Source organism: Hermetia illucens, chromosome 5 (assembly GCF_905115235.1).
Source record: "Hermetia illucens chromosome 5, iHerIll2.2.curated.20191125, whole genome shotgun sequence".
NCBI classification, from domain to species: Eukaryota; Metazoa; Arthropoda; class Insecta; order Diptera; family Stratiomyidae; genus Hermetia; species Hermetia illucens.
The window spans coordinates 97,555,476-97,579,471 of NC_051853.1; the positions used below are offsets into that span (position 1 = coordinate 97,555,476).

The 23,996-nt window shown below is 40.5% G+C and overlaps 1 protein-coding gene across 1 annotated transcript; it reads left to right on the forward strand.

Moving 5' to 3' along the window:
- The first annotated feature begins 359 nt into the window (after positions 1 to 359).
- LOC119658170 lies at positions 360 to 23,428 on the forward strand. Its single transcript, XM_038065437.1, has 13 exons — positions 360 to 588; positions 658 to 840; positions 904 to 1,113; positions 1,172 to 1,241; positions 1,302 to 1,825; positions 1,888 to 2,213; positions 12,838 to 13,003; positions 17,625 to 17,807; positions 17,902 to 18,111; positions 20,922 to 20,991; positions 21,072 to 21,351; positions 22,663 to 22,903; positions 22,958 to 23,428. Exons 1-13 carry the CDS (start codon positions 381 to 383, stop codon positions 23,317 to 23,319), a joined length of 3,033 nt encoding a protein of 1,010 aa, XP_037921365.1. The 5' UTR covers positions 360 to 380; the 3' UTR covers positions 23,320 to 23,428.
- The last annotated feature ends 568 nt before the right edge of the window (positions 23,429 to 23,996 follow it).

Below are 23,996 nucleotides of genomic sequence, written 5' to 3' on the forward strand. Positions count from 1 at the left end.
CCTAGCCATTATTGATCAGACACATTTCGCTTTGGTGACGTAGTTTTTCCAAATATACATAAATAAGTACTACAGAGCGAGCTGTAATCCCATTTGTAGGAGTTTTTTGTTCGGCGAAAAATCTCAATATCGAAGATCCACTACGAAACCCTAGTAAAATTACCTCCAAATTAATTAATCTACCGTTCAAACTACAGCCGGTCTCGTTTTTATTCAACCAACCTCGAGCATGCCCCGTTCAGTAGAATTGCTGCAACAAAATCTTAAAGCTCCGACAGAAACGAAATGTTTATCAGAATGACTATTGGAAACTTGTTTGTTATCTGAGTGCAAAGAGCGAGATTGCGGCTAAGATCGTTACGTGAGTTGAGAACTTTCACATGAGCAGTAGTTTTAATCTGACTGGAGACCAGAGTCTGCACGATACCATGATCGTAGCCACAATACTCCTCATTTTACTCGTATATTTGGCTGCGGTTTTCCACGCCAAATGGAAAGTATACAAGTTCCTCGTTAGCAACTTTGCGAGCCCCCCGAGGCACCCAATTACCGGCACCCTCCACCTGTTCCCTTTGCATGATCCTCCAGGTTTGGTTTAGTTTTTGTGAATGGAAAATGTGTGATATGTGCTAACATGGTGGGCGTGAACTTTTTAAGGTATTTTCAAAGTTCAAAACAATTTACTGCGGACCTATGGAAAGAACATCGTGTTGACCCGACCCATTTTGGATGCGTCCCTCGTTATATCGAACCGCCAGGATATTGAAAATCTCCTCGCGAACCCAAATACGAAAAAAGCAAAGAAGAATGTCTTCTACGAACAAGTTGAACCTTGGCTCGGTGAGTCTGTGAGCTTAGAGTTGATAAGTACAATATTTATCTAAGATTTGCTGGTGGTTACAGGTACTGGTCTTTTAACGTCATACGGAGAGAAGTGGTTCAGTCGGCGTAAGGTTATCACCCCAAGCTTCCACTTCAGTATATTGGACGGGTTTGTTGATGTGATGGGTAAACAATCAGACATCTTGGTGCAGAATCTGAAAGAACGGGTTGGAAAAGGGGCAGTGGATATTAATCCAATGATCAATGCATTTGCCTTAGATGTGATTTGCGGTAGGTGCACTCTCTTATCTACATCCTGCCGCAAAAGCAAGATCTCAATCTCTTTTAGAAACATCTATGGGAGTGAAAGTCAATGCACAGGCTGATCCTAATTCGGAATATGTAACATCCGTTAAGGAGTGAGTACTTTTGTCGATATTTTCACAATGAAGACTTTGAAATTATCTTTTTTTCTATAGAATGACGCGAGCCTTGCAAAGACGCTTTCTGCATCCACTCTCGAAATATGAACCCCTCTACAGTCTAACAAGCAACAGTAGGCTGTTAAAGTCGCTCCTGAAAATTCTGCATGGATTCACTGATAGTGTGATTAAGGAGCGCCGTGAGCAGCTTCTGAAGCAAGAAGCTGTTCAGAAAGGAGCTCGTATGAATTTTCTTGATATTTTGCTTCATGCGACGATCGATGGAAAACCGTTAACCGATTCGGATATTCGCGAGGAAGTCGATACATTCATGTTTGAAGGACACGATACTACAGCTTCCGGGATAGGATTCACATTGTATTTGCTTGCAAAACACCCCGAAATTCAAGAGAAAGTCTACCAGGAATTGGTGGATGTTTTTGGAAATAAAGACAACATGGAAATCACACATAAAAAATTGAACGAACTTACATATATGGAAATGGTTTTGAAAGAGAGTTTACGGCTTTTACCTCCAGTTTCAAATATCGGTCGGCAATTATTGGAACCAACTGTTATAGGTATGAATTTCTCTGAAATCATGACACTATCAAGTAATATGCTATGATTCTTGAATTTTTAGGCGGAGTAACTGTTCCGGTTGGAGTTAACATGTCCCTGGCAATCTATGGAATGCATCATGATCCTGACTACTTCCCCGATCCAGAGAAATTCGATCCAGAACGATTCAATCCCTATAATGTTGGAAAAGTCAATCCTTTCTCGTACATACCATTTAGTGCAGGCGGACGAAATTGTATCGGACAGAAATTTGCCATGTTGGATTTGAAAGCTTCCGTTGCAAAAGTGATAATGAACTTTCGCCTATCCACGAAACATGAAATCATTTTGCAATCTGATGTTATAATGAAAACTTCCAATGGTATTTATGTGACGGTTGAGGAAAGATAAATTGGTATTCAGTAGAATTAAAAGTTACATTTGAAGTTGAATGATCATATGTGTGTGTGTGTGTGGAGTGGGCAAGAGGCGGAGCTTCTGAGCACTCAGGCCGTAGTGGTCCACCGTACCCGACACCCCATCTGCCAGAATATTCCTAAACTTGACCTCTCTCATCAGGGATAAAAGGGGTGGTTCCCCCGGGAAGCGGAGTAGTTTTTTTCTTTTTTGGAGGGGTAGGGTAAGTGAATGCATTACCGCACAGAGTGTTGGGCTTTCGCAACGGTACGTCGTCAGACTACCAACTAAACACCTCCCCATCGTCAGAGCTAGCCTGGAACCGTTTGTCATAATACTTCGGACTAGCCCCTGAACTCTCCTGGTTTGCGGGAGGGAGGGAATTCCTTTCACCAATGGGAGGGGAGGGGGGCCGTCCGCCCCCTCCACTGGTCGAGCTTTATCTTCTTTGCAGTGAGAAATGCCCGAGCGCAATGTATAACACGACTCCACCTGCCAGCACTTCTCAGCATCTCCTCGACAATGTTGTCTGCAGAGAGATCACCTGTGTTTAAATATAGCTGCTAACGAATCGAAATGAGGAGATCGTATCTTTCCCTTTTCGTGCAGGTAAGGCTGAAAACCTACATGCCCACTTAAGAACTGGTTAAGAAAATAGGCAGTCTCACCCTTGCTTCCGATTTAGCAACGCACCTAAGTTCTCAATGAGCCGCGCAGTCGATCGGACTCTAGTTTCACTTTGCCAAGAGAGTTGACACTAATCTGATGTGCGTTGCCGTTCTTCAAGAGCAACCACCTCTTTTGTCTCTTCTTCCTTGTGCTTGGCTTTACGCTCCTTAGTAAGAAGGGCAACGGGGATTATTCCTACGATCTCCATCATGGCCGGTTCAGAGACAATGCGGCACGCAGACGCCACTCGCAAAACTCTCCTTCTCTGTACTTGTGCGAAATCCTTCCGATATACCTTCCTGCCAAGAGCGTCACCCCATGCCTCTGCACTGTAAAGCAGGACAGGTTGCGCTGAACTCGACAGGAGACGTCGCCTACTAGACCTAGGACGCCCAATATTTGCTAATACCGACTTAATACCGAAACTCCAGCTGCAGCCTTATACGCTGCTACTTTGATTTGCCCGAAAAAGCTCCTCTTTGAGTCAAGAATCAGTCCAAGATGCTATACCGTTGTATTTGACTCGATTATCGACTCGCCGAACGATATGAGAAGTAGGGTCGGAATTCTCTTTTTAGTCAGGATGATTACTTTCATTTTTTCCAGTGCAAGGCTGAAACAATAAACAATCATCCATCCGCTTATCCTACGCATCAATATTCCAAGTCTGCTTTGTGCCTGTTCGACAGGAAGGGTCTCCGTGTGCTACCTCCGACGTGTGCCCCGCACGATGAACCGCATCCACGACTTGCATGATACCATCAACTGTGGATCTCCTTGGTCTGAAACTGAACTGCGGATAAGTCTCCGACAGCAAGTATCGCTTCAGCGCGTCTCCTTCTAATGAGTTTTTCGAGCATTTTTTCGACAGTGCCAAGTATGCAAAGTGGGCGGTATAAAGACCGCAACTTAGGGTGCACTTGCCTTTGCTAATAAGCGCAAGCTTTGCTACCTTCCAACGAGAAGGCAAAATGCCCTCTTTCAGGCAAGTGTTGAATTCACCGAGCAGTAGGTCTGACCGATGTTGGAGCACCAGTTTGTATATCTCTGCTGGGATACCATCGACTCCTGGCCTCTTCTTGTTTTTCATAGGGAGGACTGTCTCTTCCAACTCTTTTATAGAGAAAAGTGGGCGCTTTATGCGCCGCAGTCATCATCATGTACGGGGTGCGCAGGGAATAGTGCTCATACAATGCAGTTTGTAACCAAGTCCCCACGGGGGACTGATCTCGTCGACCAAGTCCTAACAGCTTTGTTCGTCGTCGTTTATACGTTCTGTCAAGCGGTGGAGTTTGTGACACTTCTTCCGGAGCTCCACAATTTCCGCCGTGTACCAATGCATAGAAGGCTTGTAGTACGAAATTCTGTCCAGGAGCTCCTGGAGCTTCATCAGCCTATTTTTCACACCTTTGATGACGTTTTTCTGGAGGAATATCGTAGACCCCATCGCTTCACAACTGCCGCGCATTTCTTGATAAGCATTTCCTCTTCAGCTTCCGCCAGAGTAGTCGATAACGGTCCCACTCGGCTTATATTCGAAACCATCTGCACCAGGTGCCGCATCACTTTGCGAGTCTTCTCTGTTGGTGCATCCCGATGTCTCATCGGATATTTCAGCCCTTGCTGCGTCTTTCCCTGGGCGCTGGGACGAGCGATGCATCTCATGCTGCGTACGAATGCAGCAACTTATTCTCCATTCCGACTATCTCCCCACCGGGGTAGTAAAGCCCATATTCCGGGCTAGATGAATATTTTGATAATATAGAAGATACCCTTTGCGTAACCATGCGAAAGGGTATTGATCAACCATTCAATGTAGAAATTGTAGCGATAAAGAGTACATTGTCAAAGAGTGCAACAGAATTCAAATCTATATTATTCGAAAGAAACAATGGTTTGGATAATACACACATTGCATTTTGGAATGGAGGAATTAATTGGAATTTTCAATATTTACTTACAAATTGCATTTCTAAACCTTTTCCCAAGTGAATCCTACCGAAATCTTTGCAATTCTATATGCATCACGTCAGAGTGGGAAGACCCAACATGAGTGGCCAGCGGTCAAGCCAGATGGGATTGCAAGAAACTAGTAAATATGGCAGGTGCAGTATATGTATAACTGCTATGCTCCTTCAAGGCTTATTCTGACAGAATCGAAGAACATACTTCGGCAACTTGCGCTTTGCTGCGCTCATGGCCATGCAAAAATCCATGAAGGTCCAGTTCATTATATAGGTTTTGCGCAGTTGGATATGGTACAGCTTAACAAAACTCATTTAAATACATACCTTCCGAAAAGAAGGGTGGAGTTCAATTGTCTGATATTGGCTGGTGCTGCGCAATATGTCTCAGAATTTAGTGAGGATCATCCCCGCAACGACCACAAGGTAATTTGATTTCAACCAAGAAGAGAGACTAGATGATTTTTGTAAGGCCACAGAAGCCACCAAGCAAACCTGATGATCTAGCAATCTTCCGTGCGAGTGTGATTAAATTAGGTACATACAGCGAGAAAGCTTTCGACGCTGGGGACGACATCGAGTTGAACTGTTATCCATAGGACGGTAGATGTGATTTGTTAAGATAGGAAGAACAAATTGATAAAGAAGCATTAAGAAACTTTAAGATAGTTGTTTAGCAAAGTAAGGGAACCTGAAGTTAGTTGTTTGGCGAAGTTAGGGACGCTGTCTATTCACAGACGATATAAATTTTTGGTGGGATTAAGTGCGCCAATTTCATCACCATTCAGCGGCTATTGCTTCAGTGAAAGAGCCATTGGAGTATTGAGATATAACAGTAGTACCCACTGTAGTCAGAAAATAGTTGCTGGAAATTTTGACGTGGGGAATTAAAGCTTCAGGGCCGAAAGGAAAACTTAACAAGACCACCTTCAATCAGCCGCTAAATATACGGTCGAACATATTTGCCAAGTACTGCACAGCATGCATTGCAGAGGAGATCTTCTCAGCATTATAGGGATGGGGAAAACTTGTGTCGGTACCTAAAGCTGGAAACTTCAACCGAGTCACCTTCTAACCGCGCCATATATCTCTTAAGCATTATGGTTTTGTGCTATTGGCGAACCAGAAGTATACTGCACTCGCGATCTCCATACTACGCCCACTATTGTGAAACATCATACACAATAGTATACCCGCCCTACAACTAACCACGGACGTGGATAACGCTACAGATAGCATTTGACGGCCAACTCGAAATTAAATTTCCATTAACGTTGGGAATTGTCCACTGTTGAGTTGGCCAGTATATGATATGTGGCACACCGTTCAATTTCAAGCAAATCATGTAGTGTACCCCTTCTAAGCCTTTCAGCGCAGTATAGCCGAGGACGTTGAAAACAGGAGCTACCTAGCATACTTTTAGGTTGCTCAAGCTGGAGCAGAGGAGTTGATATTTCTGAGGTAAGGAATTTTCTCAGAGGGTCATAGAGGCACACAACGAAGTAGTTATAGGCAAATAATGGGGGCTGAATAATTTCCTCCCCGGGTCCGAATTTTATCTTTAAAGTCCTGATTATTGTAGATTGGTGTCGCGAATCACTTTCTCCTAGGTCAGATTGAAGAGGACGCACTATAGAGCATCGCCCTGTCTCAGACCGTTGTTGATGTTGAATGGCCTGCCTGACTGATCCTGCTGCTTTTATCTGGCCTCACACATTGGTAAGGAAGGGCGTAGTTAGTATTATTAATTTCGTCGGGTACCGAATTCTCTCATGGCCGTGTTTTACCATCGCTATGATATCATAGCCGGCCTTAAAATCGATGAAAAACTCGTGCAACTGATGGCCATATTCCAACACTTTTTCCATTGCTTGCCGTAGAGAGAAAATCTGATCTGATGCTAATTTGCCTAGAATGAAGCGTCTTTGGTATTGGCCATTGATGTTTTGGGCGTATGACAATATCTTAGAGACGGTACTCAGCAAAGTAATACCTTTATAATTGCTGCACTGCGTGATATCCTCCTTTTTAAGGTTTTGTGTAAACACAAAACCTTATTAAAATCGGTTTACTGTCTGTCCTTCTGTCTGTCTGTCTGTCTGTCCGTCTGTCTGTCTGTCTGTCTGTCTGTCCGTCACACGCAGTTTTCTCGGAGACGGTTACAGCGATTGACACAAAATTTGGTGGAAAGCTGGGAACTGTGAACGCTCACGCATACAGTGAGTTACGTCCTTTAATGATGAATTTAAGGGGGGGGTCCCCATACATGCAAAAGGGGGGAGTAAATTTTTTTTTCATCAAATATAGTCATGTGGGGTATCAAATGAAAGGTCTCGATTAGTACTTTTCGCAGATGGTCTTAGTTTTGACATTTGTTGAAAAGGTGGGGAGAGCGGGGGGTTGAAAGTGACCATTCCTTTACCGAAAAATCTGAAAAAAATCAAGAGGCTGCCACTATATGGTGCCTGGGCTCCGAAATACCTTCCACACTGATCTCTGCACAAATAAAGTTAATAATAGTATATTACTATAATTTTTAGTAATTCGCTGCAAGACCCCCCTTAAGTTCATGCTAGGACTACGAAATTTCGCAACAATATAGGATATAACATAGAGCATGATCTTACCAAGTTTGGTGGAAATCGCACTATTACTAACAAAGTTATAATACGTCAAAATTGTCGCTTCTTTGCAAATTCAAGACTATGAATGTCAATATCATCCGAAAGTGGATATTCTCACATAATATATGCATATATTACGTGCCACGTACTAAGAAATACACAAAACCTTTCGTACCTGAAGCGTCCAGCTTCCGGTTTCCCGACTTGTTATGTATGGAAAAGATAATGCCTCGTTGTCAATCGTCAGGCATTGATTCGTTGTCCCACACCTTGAGTATTAGTTGATGAACCGCTTGGTATAATTGATCACCTCCATATTGGTGGTTGGTTTTTAAGCCGCTGGATTACATGGACTGTTTCTTCAATGGTTAGTTGTAGCAGCATTTGTCCGCCGTCTTCAGTTGGCGAGACCTCCAACTCGCCAATATTTTGGTTGTTGAGCAGTTCATCAAAATATTGATGAGTGATGAGGTGATAAAGCTTCATCCTGCTAACTTGTTGGTAAAACTTCCGCGCCTGGTGCCGCTACTTCCTGTACTTTTCGAGTTCATAGACATGTTGGTTCCCCCAGGCTTCCTTTTTCCGTTTGTGAAGTCGCTTCTCCGTTCGAAGGAGTTCGTGATAAGTCTCTGCGCGTGCCCCCGTTCTTTCAGAATGCAACATTACCCGGTATGCTATAATACATTCTTCCATTCCGTTGTTAGCTTACGTTCGTGGAACCAACCGTTCCGACTGCGACTGAAGTCAAGTATGTTTGTGGACGTACCAATAATAACGTTCTTCAGGTGGTTGTGAAGATCATTTGTTAATGCCTTATCTTCAGGACATCTGTTAGTTGCGGCAATCATTTCCCCTTTATAGGTCTTATGGAGGGCGGTATTTTGAATGGCTTCAGTATCCACTCTCACTTGATTGTCAGAAGGGATTGTAGGTGGTATTGTAATTCCAGCCCGAAGCACTATGCCAACGAGATAGTTTTATATTGACACTCCTGTATCAAGGCTAAGAGGTGGCGACCTTGAATCAACACGTGGTCAATTTGGTTGAAAATATTCCCTTGGTATCCCTTTGTAAGCTATGGGAGCCAACGTATCGCCTGAATACGAGCTCCATCCCTATTTGGCTGTTAAAATCTCCAAGTATGATTGTGGTATCATACTTGAGGCAGGCTTCGAGGTTCCGCTCAACTGCCTCGTAGGAGGTATTCTTCTCCGACTGTGCAGTCTCCTCTGTAGGGGTGTGAACATTAATGAGGGTTATATTTTTAAATTCACCTCGCAAACCCGGAGTACATAACCTTTCGTTTATATTTTCAAAGCCCACAACAGCAGGTTTCATTTTGTGGCTGACTAAGAAACCTACTCCGAGCACATGGTTTACTGGATGGCCGCTATAATATATGGTGTAGTGGCTCTTCTCCAGGAAACCGGTCCCTGTCCAGCGCATCTCCTGCAACGCTGTTACAGCAGCCTTACATTGGGACAGGGTATTGACTAGCTGCTGAGCAGCATTCGGTCTGTACAGGGAGCGTGCTTTCCATGAGAAAATGCGGAAATCGTTGTTCCGTTTTGATTGCTGGGTTCGTCGTTGTAAAATCCACCCTGTCCGTGGCTTCATAACTTCAGTTTTCCGTGTAGAGTTGTCAATCTTACCCAACCCCTCAACTGGAGAATCAGTTGGTACAATTTATCCCGTTTTTATGGGCGGTGTATCATTATTGTCAAGCATTGTTGCGCAAATTTATATGGCTTAACCCATTGACTTTTGTTAATTTGAACCTGGCGGTTTGCTGAAAACCAAAAGTTTAAACATATCAAATCTTGAATTTCACAAAAAAATTTAATGAAAGTGTAACCCAGCTTGTTTTTGTTGGAAACCTATGGGTAGGTTGAAAAAGCTTATTTACGCCACTGCCACTTAATATGATATCTGTGACATTCTGGTATGTGCATTTTTATGCCAATTCTTCTCATTTTTCTTCAGAATAGTCCCGCGAGAGTGCAGTATGTGATATACTTTATCAACTCATAATCGTGAGAATAGGTTTAATGGCGAATGACGATAACAATAGCCAAGTTTCTCCTGATTACTAACCTCTATTAGATGACACCTAACCTTTCTCTGATTATGAAGAAAATACCCCACGTAGATTCAATTATTGAAAATGTTCAATGTAACAACCATCATGCGGGACAGCAAACGAGACAATCAGGTGGAGATCTCCACTATAGGCCCTTTATAAATGCGACCCCAGATACAAAGGCCAATGTGTTCACTATTCTCCGTACGCAGGTCTATTATGTAGAAGGGCACTAAAAGACGTTGCAATTCGCTCTATTCTATATCGAGTCGAAGATCACCTTTGTTCTTTGCTCTACAAATAAAAATTGTGGTCCTCATATGACCGAATTTCATTTGTAGTGTCTAATGAAGTGTATGGTGACTGGCTTTGTGCGCCTTCATACTCCTCTGGTCCATTTCAAACTCTTAGCTGAACCCCTCCACATTTGCGGATTTATCCTGGCACTCAGGAACTTTACCCTCCTCACTCGGTGGTAAAATTAGGCCCACTGCGGGGCTCGATTAGTACTGGTTTCTGTATCTGATATTGGGTGAAACATAGGAGAGATGGGGTGAAAATGTGTGCCCCAAAAAGTGAAACACGTCTCGTTCTCAAAATCTATCCAACCGAAGAATCTGAAAAATCACAATGATGCAATTATATGAAATTTAGGTCTCAAAGTAAGTAAGTTTTTTATTTTCCATAGTGGCTTACTTTTTAATACATGATTAATTACATTCTAGCTTAAATATTAAGCTTAACTAACTTAACTTTATTTCAATGGGTGGCTATTACAATTGTTTGGTCTACCCGACCTTCTATGTAAATTTTTACTTTAATTGTATTAATTTTAATACTGCGCTTGCACTAAAAGCGCCGCCTAAAAGCGTACCTGGTTACCAGTGAGTTTTATAATACTTTAGGTACATGACATATATAAGTATGCTTTTGTGCACGGAGTAAAGTACGTGAAAATTCGTTACATCAATTTACGTACATATATATGTATGCATCGTCATGGGGTAATAAACAACGTTTGTTTATTTAAGTCTTAAGTCTTAAGTCAGTATTTATGTCATTGGCATGCATGAACATATGTGTATTTTGGAGTTATGACGGAATATTTTGTATTCTTAGATATGTACGAATGGAAAATTGTTCATAGAAAGTTTCTCACATAAGATGAACTCAAAATCTTTATACCCGAAGCGCCCAGCTTCCGGTATCCCGATTTGTTGTTTAATTCAAAACCCTACAAGGATATGCATTATATTGATCGAAACCGCCGGGCTTGCACCTAGAATGGTTTCAGCTAATACCATTAATTTTTTTTTTAGGAATGAGTAATCTTGTCCCCGCCATCTACTTAATGGCCGACCGCTAGTTGAGAAGCAACTCGCTCCTTCGATTTACTGCATGGACCACTCTTTTCATGGGCATGCGCCCTTTACTTTCAAAAAATTATTTTTTGGCTTGGTCGGTTTCCATCCCTCGGTAGAGGCTCATAAGATGCTGCTCAACATCTCTATCCTACGATCGAAACCAACCAAGCTTCTCAAAACTAGTCCGGCTCGCCATTAAGTAGATGCTGTACTCAGGACCAGACGGCCCAGTCTCTAACAGTTTTTTTCACAGGTATTTCGGCAGGATAATAAATTATTCTTCTGCCATCCTTCGAGGAAACCTCCCCGACAGTTGTCAGAAAGGAGACTCCTTCTTGCGGATGATCCTGTAATGACTTAGTGGATTGGGCGATGGCCAAGGATCATCCGAGAGTCAGAGTGAAAGAAGAGAGTGGGTGAAATAGACGGGGAAGATTCGTTCGCAAATATAGCATTTTACAAAATTTCGGATGTGGTACTGTTTGTGTCCAAAATAATCCCCCCCCCCACATTTTCAGGTGTCGTCGAAAACTTTAGTGGAACTTCAGTAATTGAGGTGGGATTTTTAGTCAACTTCGCCATTCAACTAGGATCGTCTTTTGATCATCGGTTAATCTCGTAAATCGTTACAGTTCTCTTCTCCCTTGCTTTCATATTGCTTCGCTTCTTTGGACGAAGCAGTTTTGTTGAGATCGCTATCGCTGATTTCATCACCTCACGTCCCAATTGTAGAGCAAAACGAAGCATTGCCCACCACAGATGTGTTGGTCTCGGGCTTCTCCTGACATTGCCCCTCGTTCATTAGTCTCCTCCCTCCAGTGAGGGTTCCTCTCGGGTAAACAGCTTGTCACTATCGTCCGCCGCAAATTCCATTTTTTTGCGTTCAACTTCTCTGGACAAGGAGGTGCAGCTATGTTCATGTCCTCATTCCTAACGAGGTTCGCTTTCATTTGCAGTACCTTCAATAGCAGTTGGTTCGAGACCTTTCTGGGTTAACTGTATCCGATCGATATGAATTTTGTATTGGGTTAGTTACCCCCATTCCTTAAAAGGGCAGAGAAGAAGCTTCTGACAGACATGATTTTGTCTGCAGTCGCCACTACTGATTTTTCTTAATTTCATAATTTTTCTCTAGAAATTAGTTTGCACCATTAGAGCCAATACTAATGTATCACTCCCGTATAGTACCTACTTTACTATTCTTTCTCGTGAAAAAATAATTTCAAAAATTTTCAGATAATAACTGTTTGTTTCTAACGTGAGAAACTTGGTTTAGTATATTTCACATGAGCGTGCATTTCATATGTTATATTATTCAATAGTGATAATTGCATTATTGCAAGCAGTCTTCTGCCTTCTGAGAAAGCCAAGAATTGCACAATTCCAAAGTTTCTTTTGATAAATAGCATGCGTCATCACCAACTACAACCCGCACAAGGACACATCATTAAAATTGTTTGATCAGACTTCATTAATTGGCTTGAATTACACCCCAATTCATTTCCTATGAATATAGACAGAAATTATCATTATTTTAAAAGATCGCACTCCCAATTAAAAAGGCGATAACGGAATATTGAATATAGGTATGAATGGACGTTAATATATGACACATCTAAATATCCATCCGGGATTCGTAATGCCAAGGTGTGTGAAGGAAGTATGTACATAGATTAGCATCTCCTGAAACCAAGTAAAATTTTTTTTGGTGCCGTTAATTCCATATTCCTGATAATGTGCTTAGGTTATCTGTAGTTCAAATTGATTTTATAGCCTTTAGATGGGAAATACTGTCCAAGTAGATTTTGAAATCAGTACCATTTTGCATGAAGTGCGGTTCGTGTTTAGATACTAAAAGCGAGAAGATAGCATTAGAGATTTCTGTAATAAAAAATAGATCGTTCCCCCTAAAAAAAGATGATTATTGCCGGTGTCGCTTTTCTAATAGCAGTGGGAGTAATTGTTTATAGGTTATACACTTATAAGAGGATTATAAACCACCTCGAAAAGGAATTTCCTGTTCCACCTGCGAATTGCATTTTAGGCCATTTACCTGATTTCTACAAAAAAGATCTTCCAGGTGTGTCCACCATATTTGTTTGTTTTTGTTTCTTAAATGTTTACTATATACAATTTTAAAATTTGTATGGAAGGAAAATGTCAGACTAGCAGGTTCGGTATCGCCGTCGGTAGAAACAACGCTTCTTAGATATAAATATTAATCATCGAATTTAATATTATGTCCATTAATGCATATAGAAAAAGTGAGTGAGATTAAGCACCTTAGTCTTTGTTGGGTTTTATCTTCAGTCAGACTCTGCTTCCTCTTTCTTGAAATTGAGAACCATTTGAACAAGTTACTAGGGTAAGGAGACAAGTGCTCAACCCTCCACGTGCTTGGGACAAGGCGTCTTCGACACCGTGACCGATAACGAAAAAAAAGATATTGATAACAGAGTACAAATCTAGTGCACTCCGCTTTGGACTTCAAAATTCTCAGCAATTTTACTTTGATGACACACAGGACATTTTGCGTTATCCTGACCTTGTGGCACTTGTGGACTCTGTGCTCGTACAATGTATCACAAATGACGAGGTAAGGAAATTCGCAGAAAAACACAAGTCCAATTTCTATATCCAAAAAAGGTGGTATGGACAGGTTGTAGCTCTCGCCCTCGTTGTCATTATCAAAGTGTGTGTGCACGTTCCAAAAACTATTTCGTGTTTACGTGTTTACGTTTACGACAGCCAAAGGTTTTAACCGATAAATCCAATCTTATTCGTAGCATGGATAACGTTTCATTAGCAAGGAAAAGGATCGAAATGCGCAAGTTGCTAGGCTACAAAATGCTACCCTTTCTAGTTACCTTTTCCGACAAGCAGAGAAGACTTTAAGTAAATATTTAATGCAGAACTCATCGCGGAGTCAACATCTCAGGGGGGGAAAGGCGCCTTAGGTTCGTTGCTCCTTCTTTCTCAAACAGGTTTGGAACCGTCTTGGGCGAAACTGCACAATCGCGCCAAACAAATAAACAATAAAAACCCCAAAAAAAAATTACAAAATTTTTATAACTGAACCATGCTTTCGATAACCGATTTATTTGAATCTATTTTAAGGGGGTCATCCCGTATGAAGGCCGTTTTTTGGCTTCTTTTAGAAATTTTTTGTGAAGAACTGGATAAAGATACAAATACGATTTTTTCACCATGGATTTATAAATAAGAGAGAGAGAACAATTTATACACCCATCTCCAAAAAAGGTGTTTTCCTGCTGCCACTCTAGAGGGCGCTGCGATCATCTTAAAGAAAAAAAAGTAAACGGCATTTTAACTTAACTACAGTCCGCAAACTAGGATTATTAAAAAATATTAAAAGCTAAATCTTTGGTGCCTTGTTAAACTTTTTTTTTGAATTTTAGTGTTTTTTTACGCCTTCTTCAATGAATAAAAAAACTACTGAATGAATCGCAATTATCCTAGTTTGCGGACCGTAGAAATACGTTCCGAATAAGTCCTGAACATTTCAAGGAATTCCTTTGGATAGATTTTGCGCTATGGTGGCAACCGATTTTCAACATGTAGTTGCGAGAAAAACGCACTTAAAAAGTAGAATGCGGTTTTTAGCCATAAAACCTTAACTGACCATTAATCTCCTATACCTAGTCCATAAACCTTAGGTTTTTTGAAGAAACACATGTACGGCCTTGGTTTCAATTCCTATCCTTTTAACGAAGTCATCCGATCGTCATTCGGACCGATAAATACGTGCTTTATTACGGCAATGCCAAAAAAAAAAAATTCGTTTCCTCGGATCCGACACACGTGATGACCCCCCTAATTATGAAATTTTATGCGTCTGTTTAACAATAATAAATTATCGTTGACAGGACAGACTTGTCTTTCAAATGGATGGAGAAAAATTCCACCATACACTATTGAATTCGCTACGTACCAATAGAGCCGTGATATACCCGAAACTTCTTATATGAGAAAACCACAAAACCCTTTATATTTGAAAAGCTCACCTTCTGGTTTCCGACATATTAGGCCACCACAGGATGTTTAACTGAGGATTTTGATGAGATCATGTACATATTCTGTTACTTTGACTTCTTGCTTTACCTACTGTTAAGACCCACCTTCAGTTGGTGGGTAGTTACTTCCAAGCCCTTACCTTCAAACATTCTTTAACAATTCGTCGTCTGAAAATGCTTCATTTTATATTTTCCTTGTACATTTCGGAAATCACATTTGCTATGTCGTCCGAATAAAAGTTGCCATCTAAAGGAACTTTCGACACAGTACGTATAGCACATAATGTTCCGCAATAATGGCCCTAGCACTGAGCCTTGTGATACTTCGACTCTTGACTAGAGACTGGGTGGGGTTGTTTCGGAGCGGACGGCGAAGGAAATGTTGTATTCGTGGAGCAAAATATGGATGCGAATCTGTACATCGATATTTAGAAAAATCTGCATGCCAGCGCAGAGAAATTGGGTATTTATCAAACGTTCTAGATATGCTAAAACAGTGATCCGAATCACAAAGGGTGAAAACACGCATGTAGCAGTGTTCAACAACCTCTCCACAATCCTCGAACTGTAATGTTATTGGGAACCTGCGGAATAATGTCGACGGTAGGCTTCGCGAAGGTCCTAAAAAACAAACAAAATAAAAAATACTTGACAGAACGTCTAGTCGTTTAGTCTAGTAATGGACAAAAAATCCAACTGTCTCGATTTAAAATCACAATTGGAGTGGGAGCGACAATCGGTGAGCTCTTAATACCGAAAACATTATGCAGTATATGTTGAAATTGAAGGTACTGCATCCTTACGAACCTTAGGCACGAAGAAGTCAACCGGAAGAACGAACGAGAGAAGAACTCAAACACGAATGCAGGATAAATTCTGATCCAGTCCGGTGACGCAATGCCATATGGGAGCCCCGCAGAGAGGTTGAAAGGAGAAGGAGGTGGCTTTAGTGGGTAAGAGTTCCACATAACCCTCTGGTAGGAGCAAACGATAGCTTTTGAAACTTCTATCGAAAAAAAGGCACGGAAACAGAACCTATTTTAAGGGGCACAACTAGTGAGAAATTTTCAAAAAAACGATTTTTTCTTTGGCATTTTTTGATACCTTCAAAAATTACATATTCTTAAAATTGTATCTCAAAAAGTTTCGGGTTTACAGCCTTCTAAGGGTAGCCGCTCGTCAGTTATAAATGTACGTTACCTGAGGGGCAGTGCCTAACTTATAGCTCGGGTTTAGTGAGCGTCGTAAATGATCATAATAGTTCTAGGGACTATATACACAGATATCTATGAGTAAGTAATAATGCGAGGAATTGTTCGCATATGGTTTATGCAAATAAAATATATTTATCGATTTGCAACAAAGAAATCAGTATTTTCATCTTTAATCGCGTTTTTCAAAAAAATACATTTTCCAAATTTAGTGCAGTTATAAAACGATAACATATTGACCGATTGACTCGGCTTTTTAGTTTATTTGATATATATTTCTCCTTCCAATGACCCTCCAGTTTCCAATTTTACCATGACAAAACCATCATTTTTTTGAGCAAAATTCAAAATTTTTCAACTCCACCATTTTATAAAATTTTTTTCTTTCATAATTGTGAATCATTGTATAGACAATACTTTCGAATTTGTTTATTTTATTGATTTCACACACTGTGAAAGTCATAAATACTGCAGCAATGGGGAAACTTTTTTTGGAAGCTCCGGATATCGCAGATAGTTTACAAGGGGTCAAATTTCAAAACATTCCATCCATTAGTTTTCTTAAAAAAAAAACCCAAAAAACTAAGCTCACACTAAAATCCAGACTGGACATGTTCGCCGAGTTGTTCGAAGCCTGCATGCCCGCGGGGATATTCCCTACAGCATGGAAGCTGCTACTGCTGCCTAAGGCCTATGCCGGTGTAAAATTTAATACACCTAGAATGAACTTAAGGGGAGTTTTTCAGTCAATTTCTAAAAGCTGGTAATATACTATTAATAAGTTTATTTGGGCAGATATGGGAATGGGAATGAGAGTTGAGGCCTAGATTTCATTTAAGCACATCACCCCCATTTTTTCAGATTTTTAGCTTACTTTAAGTGCACACATTGTGGTTTTTTACTCGTACATTTTTCAATCTATGTTAACTAATATCAGTTTCGGAAAGTACTCGTGGGGGCATCATTTACATCATTTACATTTACATGTTTACTTCTCTCCGTTGCATGTATGGGGAACTTCACGTAAATTTATGTCACTCATTGTATGCGTGAGATTTCATAGTCCCCATATGTCCACCAAATTTCGTTCAGATCGGTTTAGTCGTTTTGGAGAAAAGTGCGTGTGACAGACAGACAGACAGATAGTTAATCGATTTTAATAAGGCTTTGTTTTACACAACTCCACAATTGAAGGGATGTAACAAAAAGTCGAGTAAAACGGAAGAGCTTGAACAAATTTTTGGGAGAGGCAAGAATTATTTATAGCCAATTTAAATAGGGTTTTTGTTGACCGCATATCTTTTTAGTAGAAGACGTATTCAAATCTAGACATTGAAATCAACATTTCTACAGTACGAGTCGATTGTTCAAAAATGGATGCTTTCGTTGGAACTATTTTCGCTGGATTCAATATCAATTTGTATTCAATATAAATTTCTACTTTTCTACATTTCAGACATTTTCCAAGTATTGTTGGGTTACGTACACAACTATGGGAAGAATATCTTGATATGGGGTGTTGGCTACGTCTCCACTCTTATCATATCTGAACCTGAATACGTTGAAGTTTTACTATCAAACGCAAATTCTAAATCGGCAAAAAAATCAATTGAATATGAATATCTGAAGCCATGGCTGGGTGAGTATGTTCTACTTGGTCCTTATCCTCTTCAAACAAGGCCATCCTGGCTCTAATGACATTCTTTCTGATAACTAAACTGCCCCAATTTTAGGTGAAGGACTTCTAACGTCTCACGGAGACAAGTGGTTTCAGCGAAGGAAAATTATTACGCCCAGTTTCCACTTCAATATACTTGAACAATTTGTTGAAGTTATGAATCGACAGTCTGACATTTTTGTAAAAAAGCTGGAACCTAATTTGAACAAGAAGAGTTTCGATGTGAGCAGCTATGTCACCCTTTTCACACTAGATGTTATATGCGGTGAGAACATTTGAAATTTTGTATTGATTGAAAAGGTTATTTTAATGTTATTAATAATCCCATCATTTTACGATGGTGTGTATCATATATTCCAACGGTTTGTTATCAGCGAATGCGTATGGTTTTAAGATTGAGGGAGTGCAAATTTGCGCTAATAGAGAAACTGATTCCCCTTTTTTTGAGCGCGTGTTGTTTTACAAATTCACCTTGTCTACATGTCCTTAGAGAACACTATAGTTTTGACTCCTCCTCGTATCCTCAATTCTTATTTACAATCTCAATTTACATTGCTAGTTTTAGTCCTTCCTTCACTACTACTTGAAATTGGATAATTAGATCAAAAAGTAAAACAAGGACATTATATTATCGCCAAATTTCCAACTTCCGATATGAAGGCATGCAATTTGTGTCCAACGCCCCAAAATATGGAAACTTAAATATAAAGAATGACCAGAATGATCACACAGATTGACTATGGCCAATCACAAGTCAAGTGCTGTCCTAAAAACCGAAAGAATGCAGATTCGCTAACAATGGTGCACCTTCTAACAGACAACTCGTCGACCCTGTTATAGCCAGACTTGGGAATATGAACACCTCAGCCTCCTCACGCCATGCAGAAAAGTTCACGTGGCTTATACATGGTGCTTTGCAGTCAAACCGAAATTATAAATAATGAAAACTTCGGAAAATTCTAGTGAAGCTACTGCTGCAGGTATTGATTTGGCGCGGCCTTTTAGGGTTGCACCCTATCCCAGCATCGGTCACAAAACCTACTTGAGAAATGGGGGCGCTAGGAGCAGTAAGAAAGGAGAGTCCTCAAATTAAAGCTAATTCATACATGCAATTCCTTACTGCAATGTTTCAGGATGTAGATGAGAGAGTACAAGAATTTGTGACTTTGCAGTGTTCTCGCTTACGAAACCATCTCGACACCTTGTGGTCGGGTATAACATGCACAGTTGGATGTGAAAGGAGGGGAAACAAAATTTAAAGGTGCAGACGCGAGAAGATCTGTTTTCGGGTTATTAGTTCGAGCAATCGAAGCGATCTATAATGGAAAATTTATCTTGAACTTCAGCATTTATATTCAGGCAGGGCATTACTAGGTTGACTGAAATCAACACTGCCATTACCTACAGACGAGTTTTGACGGTATGACGGAAATCACTCCAGATGAACTCAGAATGCAAAGTATACGAAGAACCAGAGGAACTTTTCCAGATTACTCAAAGAATACCACCAGACTCTATAGTTTCCGGTAGCAGAAGCCAGAGAATATTGGGCTGCACATTGGGACCTGCTCGTTTAGTAAGCTGATCATGGTGAATGGATTACTGCCGAAGGCACGGGCTATGCCACTATCCCAGGCATGAAGGAAAACAAAGTTCGACAAGCCATAAATAACACGAAGGTCTACAGGGTCCCTGGCCTGGATCGAGTGAATAATTTATAATTCAAGAAGTTTCAGTATAGTATAGATCAGGTCATTGTTTAGTCTGATGAATTTCCACCCTTCTCAACCGCTGGAATCACCTGTCCTCTCCCTTAAAAGAACGTGATACAGGACGCCACAAATATAAGACCGATTACTTGCTTGCCAACAAATTACACCTATTATCAGCGAAATTTAATGCGTGCCGTCTGCGCGATTCGGATGTCGTTCAGCAGTGGGGAAACTTTCTTCCTATTCAAACGATACTAACTTTCAAAAACTTACCAGGGAATACCACTGGGAAGCACTGGGCAGTTATCAAAAGTGCCTTGGTCTTCAATGCGGATAAAGTTGTCGGCCACATCCCAAAAGGGCGTTAGAAAACCTGGCTAGCTGTGGAAACGGGGAGGTGGATCGATGAATGTAAGGAGCTTCGCTAATGGCTGCGAGTAGGGGCGAACAAAACGCGGTCTTGCTCCAGTACGGTGAAAAGGTACGAGATGTGAAACTTAGTGTTCGGCGTGACAAAAGAGGTAGAGGAACTTAAAATCAAAAGAGGGTTGCATATCACCGGCACTGTTTTTTCTCGTTATCGATGATGCTCGTCACATTGCCTTAACTGAGCGACAAGGGAGTTGAGATGTCATCTGCGATCTGCGACTGCGCTGGGGGCATCTGCTTACTCTCTCACCGAGTTATCGAGAATCGCTAAAGGTAGACACCAACAAAGCCAAGTCTAAAAGTCTGGCTGGACATGTTCCTATTTGCAATAATGGGCAGAATATCAAGGGCGTTGATCAATTCGAAGTTTGGTCAAAAATCTGAAAATGCAAATATATCAACACCAACATCAAATTGAGGTTGCTCCTCTCCAGAGAGAACCTCTATGCTATTATATGGGAATAGTACATGGAAGGAACTAGCACTATTATTCAAAAGCCCCAAGCGACCATCAATTAATGTCCCCTTTCTTTTGGGCATTCTCGCCTTAGACAATAACTAATGAAGAACTAAGTCAGCGTATGGGCCAGATACCCAAGGATGTACTTATCAGAAAACGGAAGGGGCAGTGGACAGGTCATACGTTAAAGAAGGGCGACAACTCCATTGGACTGGAGTGGCCGATAAGTGAGTCGCTCTAGAGCCAAGAGGAGGAGTGATAGCTTATCGGAAAATCGTAAAGGCAGCTGAAGCGCATTGTCGAAAACCGACAGCGACGGCATAAGGATGTGACCGAGGCTTTATACTCCATTTGAGGGCTTATAGCAACCACCACCAACGAGTAACGAAGTCGAGAGGATGACGCTCTATCAATTCGGCTACCATCAGTATGAGACTAGAGTCGAGTAATAATTATTCTTTATTGTATTTACAGAAGCATCTATGGGGATAATCATCAATGCACAGTCCGAGCCTGATTCTGAATATGTTGTATCTGTGAAAGAGTAAGATTTATGAAAATTTCCAACACAGCTCATTATTGGACTGAATTCTTTATTTCTACATGTATAATACACTTTTTCAGAATATCATCGTTGATATTTGGTCGAATATTCAAATTTACGCATAGATTTCCGGGACTATTTTCATTAACACCATCTGGAAGAAGACACTGGCGCCTCAAAAGAAAATTGCATAAATTCACAGCAAATGTCATCGCTAGCAGACGACTCAAAATTGCATCGGATTCATATAATCCAGAACAGAAACTAAACTTCATGGATATGTTGCTTCACACTCGCGTGGATGGAAAACCACTTTCTGATGAAGATATAAGAGAAGAAGTCGATACTTTCATGTTCGAGGTATTTAATAGTTTAATATTCCAACGTCGGATTATTGATATCATTTGTTCTGGATGGAACAAAACCTCATTTAAATTGACTTATTCTCTGTCTGTCAGTTTGTGTTTTTCTTTAAGAGATGAAAATTATTAAAAGGTACTGACTTGAAAACGCCAAGGTATCCGGTTTTTACACACAGAAATCACTCTCGGCTATCCAGTCAGCACAATCAAATGAGATTTCAAATTTAAACCTTTGCAAATACTGGCGGTATCCTTCATGACTTCTGAGAAATATATTTTTCTTCAACCAGGCAAAGATAAAAATGTGCACAGGCCGAAATACTGACAAGAGCTTATTGACTGAAGGCTGGCTGAATTGTGTTGCAATACCATTGAGTTTTCTATCAGTGAGGTTAAGCGTTGTTAAGAATGGTTACTATTTAGATGGAGCATCAGGTGAGAATTTTATTTTCACTTAGTTTTTCTTTTTGGTTAATAAAATGTAAGTTGCTGAAAAGTACCTTATTTATAACATTGGAAAACTCCAAATTATTGGGAAATCTTACCATTATCAACAAACTGATACTGGATGAAATTTGTCACTTTGACGACGGTCACTTTCTATGTGCTGGTCCCATATAGAAACTTGTAGAGAACATTGGTGTGAAACAACTTCAACTTATTTGGTTTTCCAGACTTTGGGCAAAACAACGAAGGTGAACATTGCGCTGTTAAGGTGTCAAGTGACATCCAATTTGATTCTACTGTAGACAGAAATTGATCGACGCCTTCGATATTAAGCACTTTAAAGAAATTGGAAGTGAAGCAATGTCTCGTCTCACGAACTGGTTTTGCTCATATATTAACACTTATCTTCAGTCCGACTCTGTTTGTCCTCTCCTCAAAATCCAGCGCCATTTGATTACTGACTGATGGCTAATTCACAACTGCGAGAGTAAGCAGTTATCAACTGCACAAATGGGTGTTTGAGAAAAAGTGGCACAAACCTTTAAACGCATCCACGTCCTCCGGCAAGGTAGATCAAACCCGAGTAAAAAGAGTATCAGTGGAAATCGCACATCCTTGTTGGACTCCGCGTCAGCCTTAAAATCCATTTAAAATTTTGCATTCATGGAGCACATCACTCTGATAATGGCTATTAGTTTCACTAGGAAACATTCCATAATTTCATGATTGTTTGAAGAAGCGGCCCTTTTCATCTTGTTACAGTGACTTGTTAGCAACCACATCAATTTCTTATTCCGAATTCAAGTTGAGCTAACTTGACTATCATATTTAAAAGTTACGTTTTTTAATTGTACATTTTCAGGGCCATGATACGACAACTTCAGGAATCGCATTTACACTTTATCAGCTTGCTCAACATCAGGACATACAGCAAAAAACCTATGAAGAAGTTCACGAAGTTTACGAGGATGACCCACAAATGCCCATGACATACCAAAAGTTAGCTGAAATGAAATATCTCGAAATGGTTATTAAAGAAACATTACGCATGATGCCGTCCGTTCCACTGATAGGGCGACAACTAACCGAAGATTGCGTACTAGGCTAGCATTTTGAATATTCTACAAAAGATTATTTAAACAGTGCAATTATTTCAGGAGACAAATTACTCCCGGCTGGAACAAACTTGGGAATCAGTGTGTATTCCATGCATCACGATCCTGACAATTTCCCAAATCCTGCAAAGTTCGACCCGGAACGTTTCAATCCAAATAATCCTCCAATTCGGCATCCATTCTCTTATATACCCTTTAGTGCTGGGGCTCGTAATTGCATTGGTCAAAGGTTTGCGATGCTAGAACTGAAGACGGTTCTATCCAAAACTATCATGAAATATCGGATTCTACCAAGCGAGACGGGAAACGATATTCTCCTCACAGCTGCCTTGATTTTGAAGTCGCAAACTGGAGTTCTTGTTCGATTAGAGAAGCGAAGAAAAAGGGATGTACGCAGTAGGTAGAAAGGGGGCTGTAGCGGCTTCATAATAGATTTGAAGTAGGAATTACCCCATAAGCATTGTTACTATTTCATATTTTTTATATTTTTTATTAAAGATCCATCAAACTTCACCGCGTTGGAAATTATTTAATTTTATTTATTTAGTTTCACTGTTCATCCGTGCTCGGATGGATACTTATCATCTTGGAAAATTCATATTCTAAACATATGGCCAGCTAGTAAGTTATGGGCAGTCACAATACTTCTGCAAGTCTTACTGTTTTTCAACTTTGCAGTATTTGTTTGTTTAGAAGATAACATCCTTGTGGCTCAGGTCTGGGGAAGGGGAGAATTGAGCCGTCTTGTAGTGAATCTAGAAACAAAGTTTGATCAGTTTTTGCATTCCTAAACGATTTTCGAAATTTTCGCACAGATTACGACCCACCTTTAACCATATTACAACATTAGCTTTAAGTCCCCATGTCGAAGCCAAAGTCACCCTAAACAGCCTATAAGCAGTGGAAGCTGAATTAATTTTTATCTTAACATGTTTGTTTCTTATCTAGAATAATTCCCAGATATTTAACTTTCTCGGAGAGTTAAAGTTTAAACCCTCATCTCTGGAAGGCAAAGACCATTCAGGTTCCTCCCTTTCCTAAATAACAATTGATGCCTTATTTGGATTTAGTGAAAGTCCGC